The sequence below is a fragment of the Vicia villosa genome, unplaced genomic scaffold (genome assembly GCF_029867415.1).
Source record: "Vicia villosa cultivar HV-30 ecotype Madison, WI unplaced genomic scaffold, Vvil1.0 ctg.003208F_1_1, whole genome shotgun sequence".
Lineage (NCBI taxonomy): Eukaryota > Viridiplantae > Streptophyta > Magnoliopsida > Fabales > Fabaceae > Vicia > Vicia villosa.
This window is the reverse complement of record NW_026706142.1, coordinates 151,363-160,341: the sequence shown is the minus strand read 5'-3', so window position 1 is coordinate 160,341 and position 8,979 is coordinate 151,363. Positions and strand designations below refer to the sequence as shown.

The following is an 8,979-nucleotide window of genomic DNA, read 5'->3' as shown; positions in this document are numbered from 1 at the left end:
TATAGGGGACGCGATGACGTGGCCCACTTCATGATGGAGCCAACTGCCACGATCACACGATCATGTCCGTTACTCCTCACCGCGCCCGTGGCCTTCACAAAAAGACTCCCGCCCAAAAGGAGTTGAGAGGCACTCCTGTCTTTACGCTGATCCAGAATCCACTATATATAGTTAGTTTTTCATTTTCGTTTTTTATCCAAGCTTAGTACTAACTTAAGCCATATACCATCAGTATCTGTAAAGTAGTAACCTCTTCACATCGGGGAGTTACTACGGTGTAGATTGAGTTGTAATCGAGTTTTGGAGTACTTTGGTTGAAATTTATCATACCAGCCTTCACTTTGTTTCAAGATTCAATCTCCGATCGGAGTAAGGTTCAATTTACTTGCTTTATTTATTTTCCTGCTCTTACCATAGTCTACACGTTTTATAGACTCTAAACGCACTTACCATAGTCTACACGTTTTATAGACTCTAAACGCACTTACCATAGTCTACACGTTCTATAGACTCTAAGCGCACTTACCATAGTCTACATGTGTTATAGACTCGCAATTACTATGTCTGGCTAAATCATAAGGGTTTGAATGTAATGATTGTGATCATGTCTGTGTTCTAATTGTAGTGTTAGTGAAAATACTCTGGGGATGTTTTACTTTTAACTTGAGTCAAATTATGCTTTAAAATGTTTATTGGGTAAGATCGAAAGCCGTCCATATCAAAGATAGACTTGATTATTATTTAACCAAGCAAAAGAAGCGAAAGCGATTTGGTTGGTTAAATAGGAATCATTAACTCTTTTTAGAAAACGATTTTGAAACTATTTTCGGACGCGTTTGTAGGTTTGAAATCTGACTCTTGGTCAAAAGCCAAGAGTCTCTTTAAGTTAATCTTTCCAAGTAAAATCACTTTTCTATTAAGTCAAAACTATCAATTTCTTAAAAATAGATTTACTGCTTTAACGCGAAAGGCACCCTTTATATGTGACAATAAAGGAAGTTAAATTAAAGAGTAAATTCGGTTCTTAGTAGCCAAAAGCTACAAGTTCCTGTTAAATTGGTTCTTTGCTACAAATAGAGACTACTGCCCCATGAGTCGTTTCACTGATGCATGTCTAGAATATAGTCTGGTTTCATGATTTACATTCCAACCTATCGCTTTAAACTGTTATTCACTTCGCTCACTTACCTTGTTGCACTGCACTCACAACAATATTCCTGTTCACCTTAGATAAGCACCTTAACAATAGTGTTGATAGATTGACGATTGGTCTCTGTGGTTCGATAATCTTATATTACTTCGATAGGCTGTGCACTTGCAGTACTATATTTAGGCTATACGTTACAGACCCATCAAGTTTTTGGCGCCGTTGTCGGGGACTAACTTTGTCAAATTTCGTACTCTATTGTTATCCCGTTTAGACTAAGGCTATTCTAGCCGGTAGATGCGTAGAAATCATAGCACCGGTAACCTATTAAATCCTTTAGTGGAACCCGAACGTTACACCCGAGCACGTTCGTTTATCCTTAAATTAAGGAAAGCTATGGCTGAAGATCGTATCCAAAGACCGCTTAAAGAGTTTGCTCAACCATCTAATGAGGAGCCCAGTTCCAGTATCATAAACCCCGCTATAACAACCAACAATTTTGAACTTAAGCCCTCATTACTTCAACTGGTTCAACAAAACCAATTCGCTGGTCTCGCTACAGAGAATCCAAATCAACACCTAAAAGTGTTTATCCAGTTAGCTGACACCCTTAAGGAAAATGGAGCCACACCTGAAGCCATCCTCTTAAGATTGTTTCCTTTCTCCCTTAGAGGTAAAGCCCATGAATGGTTAGACGCCCTTCCAGCCAACTCAATAATAACTTCTGAAGACCTTAGGAGAGCCTTTCTTACCAGATATTTCCCACTAAGTAAGACTGATGTCCTTAGGAATCTGATCACCAGTTTCACTCAAAACCAAGGAGAATCACTTTTTGATGCCTGAGAAAGATATAAAGAACTTTTGAGAGCCTGTCCGCACCATGGCCTAGAGCAATGGTTAATCATACACACCTTTTATAATGGACTCCATTACAACACGAAAATGTCTATTGACGCTGCCGCTGGCGGAGCGTTAATGAACAAACCTTATCCCGACGCTTGTGCCCTAATAGAGGACATGGCCCAAAACCACGCCCAATGGGGGATAGAACGAGCAACGGTAGAGAAAAAGGAGAGCCATGGAGGAAAGCATGAGATAAGTTGCATGGACATGATGAATGCTAAGATGGACGCTCTGGCCTTGAAAGTCGAAAACATGTCTCAAAACCCTACCATAGTGGCAGTAATCCAATCGGAGTGCGAGCTCTGTGGTATTCAAGGGCATCAAATAGTTGATTGTAACCTTTTGAACAATTTTGGCTCAGACCAAGTCAACTATATCCAAGGAAATCCTTTCTCGAACACATACAATCCTGGATGGAGGAATCACCCGAATTTCTCCTTTTTAAGAACAACAATCCCATCCAAAATTCCGGATCTTCGAGACCCCAAGGATTCCAAACACAAAACCAACCTATGCAAGTTGTGCCCCCAAGACCGAACCTTAAAGAAACCATAGACACCTTTATCCAGAGTCAAACTCAGCAAAATAAGGAGTTTATGAACCAACACATTCACACGAACAAGTTAGTTACTCAACTGGAAACCAAGTTTGACCAGATGATGACCCACACCAAAATGCTTGAAACCCAGATTTCACAAGTAGCTCAAACTACCTCTGCACAAGTTGTACCTGGAGGATAATTCCCTGGACAAACCCAACCTAACCCCAAAGGGACAACAAATTCTATCACCCTAAGAAGTGGAACAACTTATGAAGGACCGAAAAATCCTAACCTAAGCTCATCAGAAAAACCTAAGGAAGATGCTGAACCAAAAGGCCAGGTAGAGGAACCAGAGAAATCCGAAAAGCAATCAGAACCAGAGGTAGAGAATCACACACCACAACCTTACAAGCCACCCATTCCATTTCCACAAAGATTGAAAAACACTAAAACAGAAAACCAATTCCAAAAGTTCATTAAGGTAATAGAGAAACTCCACGTAGAAATCCCTTTTACCGAAGCAATAACCCAGATATCATCATATGCTAAGTTCTTGAAGGATATTTTGTCCAACAAAGGACGACTCAACGATCCCAAACCTTTAGAATGTCATTCCATATCCGAGAATAAACTTGCCAAGAAAGATAAAGATCCTGGAAGTTTTTCTATCCCTTGCTTCCTAGGAAATCATATGATAGACAAAGCATTTCTAGACCTAGGAGCGAGCGTAAGTCTGATGCCCTTGGCTGTCTGTAAGAGGTTAAAACTAGGAGAGCTTCAACCTACTAAGATGTCGTTACAACTAGCTGATAGATCCGTTAAATACCCCATGGGTATTCTGGAAGACATACCTGTCAAAATTGGTCAGTTATACATTCCGACTGATTTCGTAGTTATGGATATCAAAGAAGATGATGACATCCCAATCCTTCTAGGAAGATCATTCTTATCGACCGCTGGAGCTATAATAGATGTTAAGAAAGGGAAGCTGACTTTTGAGGTAGGAGATGAAACGATCGAGTTCATTCTATCAAAATTCCTAATGGCACCAGTGATCGAAGATGCATGTTATGCCATCGACGTCATCGATTAGTGCGTAAATGAGCTCAATGATTCCTTAATCAGATTACCTTCTACCCCCATTTTAGAGGATGACTGATTCAAGAGTATGGAACCTTACATTAACAACCTTTTTGAATGCTTAGCACTTACCTCTGACCCTATGCCGTGCACCAAGAAACCTACCATAGAACTTAAGGAACTACCCAAGAATCTAAGATATGATTTTTTGGATGAGGAGATGAATCGACCTGTCATAATAAGCTCTACCCTGAACCAAATCGAAACAAACCAACTCTTAGATACCTTGCGAAGATATCCCTCAGCTTTAGGATACAAAGTCTCTGATTTAAAAGGAATAAGTCCGTCCGTATGCATGCATCGGATTCTGCTAGAGGAAAATGCGAAACCCTCGAGAGAGCATCAGAGAAGAATAAACCCTATCATGAGAGAAGTAGTAACGAAAGAGGTCCTTAAGTTATTAGAAGTTGGCATCATTTACCAGATTTCAGATAGTGAGTGGGTAAGCCCCGTCCATGTGGTACCAAAGAAAGGAGGTATCACTGTTGTGGAAAATGAGAAAGGTGAGCGTGTAGCAAAGCGGACCGAAGGAGGATGGCGCATGTGTATAGATTACAGAAAACTGAACAAGGCGACTAGGAAAGACCATTTCCCTCTTCCATTTATAGATCAGATGCTTGAGCGTCTAGCTAGACACTCATATTTCTGTTATCTTGATGGATACTATGGTTTTTTCCAAATCCCCATTCACCTAGAGGATCAAGAGAAAACTACATTTACTTGCCCTTATGGAACATTCGCTTACAGACGAATGCCCTTTGGGCTATGTAATGCGCCCGCTACTTTCCAACGCTGTATGACGTCGATTTTTGCAGACTATCTCGATGGAATTATGGAGGTATTTATGGACGATTTTTCGGTGTGTGGATTTGACTTTAACCACTGCTTATCGAATTTAGAGAAAATCTTAGAAAGATGTGTGGAAGTAAACCTTGTGCTGAATTGGGAGAAGTGTCATTTCATGGTGAACGAAGGGATAGTTTTAGGACACATCATCTCCGAGAGAGGCATAGAAGTTGACAAGGCCAAGATAGAAGTTATAGAAGACCTAAACCCACCTAAGACCGTTAGGGAGGTAAGGAGTTTTCTAGGTCACGCTGGATTCTACCGACGCTTCATCAAGAATTTTTCTGGAATAACTAAACCTTTAACAAACCTGTTGATGAAAGATGTCGAGTTTGAATTTGATCAAAAATGTCTTGAGGCCTTTGAAGTTTTAAAGCAAGCACTGATTTCAGCGCCCATCATAAAACCCCCTGATTGGACGCAACCCTTTGAAATCATGTGTGATGCAAGCGATTTTGCTGTAGGAGCCGTATTAGGGCAAAGAAAAGATAAGAAACTGCATGTCATCTACTATGCTAGTAGAACCCTAGACGCTGCCCAGCTTAATTATACAACCACAGAAATGGAATTGCTAGCCGTTGTGTTTGCTATCGATAAGTTCCGGTCCTATTTAGTAGGAGCCAAGATAATAGTATACACTGACCACGTTGCAATCCGATACCTGTTAAGTAAGAAAGATGCTAAGCCTAGATTGCTCAGATGGGTTCTCCTACTCCAAGAATTTAACGTTGATATTAAAGATAAAAAGGGAACAGAGAACTTAGTAGCTGACCACCTCTCTAGGTTAGAACATCTTAAACCTGAACTGATACTGTAGATGATCACTCCACCTACGAAAGACTAGTAGCTGGGATGAACACTGTTGAGAAGGACACCCTACATACCCCTGGAAAAGAAACCTTTGAGGAGATCTCAACTTTGAGTAGCGCGCCATGGTATGCAGATATTGTAAACTATCTGGCCGCTGATATCATACCCCCTGACCTAAGTTACCAACAGAAGAAGAAGTTTTTCAGCGATGTTAAACACTTATTTTGGGATGAACCCCTCCTATTTAAAAGAGGAATAGATAATATCTTCGGACGATGTGTGCCAGAAGAGGAAGTAGGCAACGTCATTGAACATTGCCATGCTGCACCTTATGGTGGACATGCAAGCACGTCTAAGACATGCGCCAAGATCTTCCAAGCTGGTCTTTATTGGCCTACAGTTTGGCGCAATGTCCATACTTACATTTCAAAATGTGACCGATGCCAACGCACTGGGAACATCTCAAGACGTGACGAAATGCCTTTGAGTAACATCCAAGAAGTAGAATTATTCGATGTTTGGGGTATTGATTTCATGGGACCTTTCCCTTCCTCAATGGGTCACAAGTACATCCTAGTAGCCGTTGACTATGTCTCAAAGTGGATCGAAGCTGTTGCATCGCCCACAAATGATACCAAGGTAGTTGTCAAACTGTTCAAGAATATCATTTTCCCTAGGTTTGGAACTCCGAGGTTAGTCATAAGTGATGGAGGATCACACTTTATATCTAAGATATTTGACAAACTTCTAAGTAAGTACGGAGTCAAACATAGAGTAGCAACACCATATCACCCGCAAACCAGTGGCCAAGTGGAAGTGTCGAATAGGGAGATTAAGAAGATCTTAGAGAAAATTGTATCGTTGTCTATAAAAGATTGGTCTGCAAAACTTAGAGATGCTCTATGGGCCTACCAAACGGCCTATAAAACCCCTATTGGAACAACCCCATATCAATTGGTCTACGGAAATTCATGTCATTTACCTTTTGAATTTGAACATAAGGCCTATTGGGCAATTAAAACCTTGAACTTAGATTACTTGAAAGCCGGAGAGAAACGTATTCTAGATATTCATAAGTTGGAAGAACTACACTTAAATGCGTATGAGAATGCCATCATTTACCAGGAAAGAACCAAGATATGGCATGACAAGAAGATCATAAAGAAAGATTTCAACATTGGCGACCCAGTCCTCCTATTCAATTCAATACTACGTCTCTTCCCTGGTAAGCTTCGCTCACGATGGACAGGTCCATTTGATGTTTCGAAAGTTCTACGGTCAGGAGCAGTAGAAATTAAGAACGATTCATGTGCACCGTTTGTGGTAAATGGACAAAGCTGTACAAAGGGGGCGATCTTCCCGTTGGTTACTCTAGTCATATTCTGATAGACCCTCCGATACCTACATGAAGTAAGATCTAACCGTCAAGCTAATGACGTTAAACGAGCGCTGCGTGGGAGGCAACCCATGGTTTATTTTCACTTTTATTTTATTTTTAGTACACACACACACACACACACACACAGATATATATATATATATATATATATATATATATATATATATATATATATATATATATATATATATTATCTGAACTAACTCCTCGTGTTTTCTGATTTTTAGGATGAATTACCTCGACGGTATGGTTGTGATTTTTAGAGATGAGACGCAGAGAGCCTGATTTGCTACTTTAGCTGCTAGACCTATGGTACCCACTAGGTACCCCGATCAGAGCTACATGGGAGCACTCGGGATTGAGCCAAGTATCAGGTATCTGTGCAACCAACTTGGCTAGAATGATTATGATGACGATGTCCACAAGACCTACAAGAACCTTACTTTAGTGTTCCTCATCTCCTTAGACTATAACCCATGGGTGGGTGAAGGAGATGACCGAGGATGGATTAACTTCTAGATGTTTGGCACCGAGTACACCCTAACCATCAAGGAGTTTGGGGATCTACTTGGTTTCCAAACTGGACCGACTGCCATTACTGAGATGCCACTGAATTACTTTCTGAGCAGGGATATTGACAAGTTTTGGCAGGATATTACTGATGGAGCTAGCCTTAACCCTACTGAAGGATAGAAAAACACTTAGAAGGGGGGGGGGGGTTGAATAAGTGTAGTCTAAAAACTTGAACGATAAAAACAATATGCACAGTTATTTTTATCCTGGTTCGTTGTTAACTAAACTACTCCAGTCCACCCCCACGGAGTGATTTACCTCACCTGAGGATTTAATCCACTAATCGCAACAGATTACAATGGTTTTCCACTTAGTCCGCGACTAAGTCTTCTAGAGTATCCTGATCACAACCTGATCACTCTAGGAACAAATGCTTAGACACAAGCTAAGACTTTCTTAGAGTATCCTAACCACCACGTGATCACTCTAATTACAACTGCTTAGACACAAGCTAAGACTTCTTAGAGTATCCTGATCAACACTTGATCACTCTAGTTACTTACAAATTAATGTAATCAATTCTAAGAGTATTACAAATGCTTCTGAAAAGCTATAATCACAACAGTGATATTTCTCTTAACGTTTAAGCTTAATCTCACTAATATATTACAACAGTAATGTAGTGAGCTTTGATGAAGATGAAGTTTCTGAGCTTTTAATTTGAACAGCGTTTCAGCAAGTCTTTCAGAATAATTTTGTTCAGAATTGGTAACCTTGCTTCTCATCAGAACTTCATATTTATAAACGTTTGAGAAGATGACCGTTGGGTGCATTTAATGCTTTGCGTATTCCGTACAGCATTGCATTTAATGTTTCACGCTTTTGTCAACTACCTCGAGCCTTGTTCACGCTGTGTCTACTGACGTTGCCTTTAATAGCTTCCAACGTTCCTTTTGTCAGTCAGCGTAGTCTGCCACCTGTACTTTCTTCTGATCTGATGTTTGTGTATAAAATATTTGAATATCATCAGAGTCAAACAGCTTGGTGCATAGCATCTTCTTGTCTTCTGACCTTGAAGTGCTCCTGAGTGTGATACCATGAGAACTTCAGTGCTTCTGCTTCTGATCTCAAGTTCTTCTAATGCTTCCATAGACCCATGTTGTGATTCTGCCTTGACCATCTTCTGATGTCTTGCCAGACCATGTTCTGATGTTGCATGCTGAACCTTCTGAGACAAAGCTTCTGAGCGCTGATTTGTGCATACTCTTTATATATTTCCTGAAAGGGAAATTGCAATGTATTAGAGTACCACATTATCTCACACAAAATTCATATCCTTGTTATCATCAAAACTAAGAATATTGATCAGAATAAATCTTGTTCTAACAATCTCCCCGTTTTTGATGATGACAAAAACATATATAAATGATATGAATTTGCGATCAGAAAGAGCAGACGGCTAAAGACAAATTACACAGCTATAGCATAAGCATGTGAATATGTCTCCCCCTGAGATTAACAATCTCCCCCTGAGATGAATAATCCCCCCCTGAAATAAATACTCGAAGAACTTTAATAATAAAAGACTTCCCTGATTATTTCGGTAGAGACGATCACATAAGCTTCTGTCTTCTGATAATTCATAGCTTCTGACTTCTGCTTCCATTGGACAACTTCAGA

The 8,979-nt window shown here is 40.2% G+C and overlaps 1 protein-coding gene and 1 non-coding gene across 2 annotated transcripts; one reads left to right on the top strand and one right to left on the bottom strand.

The window, feature by feature from the left end:
- Nucleotides 1-1,927: 1,927 nt before the first annotated feature.
- LOC131640580 (small nucleolar RNA R71) lies at nt 1,928-2,034 on the bottom strand. The gene has a single exon (XR_009295284.1). It is a non-coding gene; the product is annotated as a small nucleolar RNA R71 (small nucleolar RNA).
- A 55-nt stretch (nt 2,035-2,089) lies between these two features.
- Nucleotides 2,090-3,684, top strand: LOC131640578 (uncharacterized). Its single transcript, XM_058910966.1, has 2 exons — nt 2,090-2,357; nt 2,867-3,684. Exons 1-2 carry the CDS (start codon nt 2,090-2,092, stop codon nt 3,682-3,684), a joined length of 1,086 nt encoding a protein of 361 aa, XP_058766949.1.
- Nucleotides 3,685-8,979: the final 5,295 nt, after the last annotated feature.

What these genes read in the sequence shown, in the direction of transcription:
- LOC131640578 (XM_058910966.1), top strand. Translation starts at nt 2,090, where the DNA reads ATGTCTATTGACGCTGCCGCTGGCGGAGCGTTAATGAACAAACCTTAT. An exon ending in ATCGGAGTGCGAGCTCTGTG is followed by an intron (nt 2,358 to 2,866) that starts GTATTCAAGGGC and finishes CAACTTATGAAG; the next exon opens with GACCGAAAAATCCTAACCTA.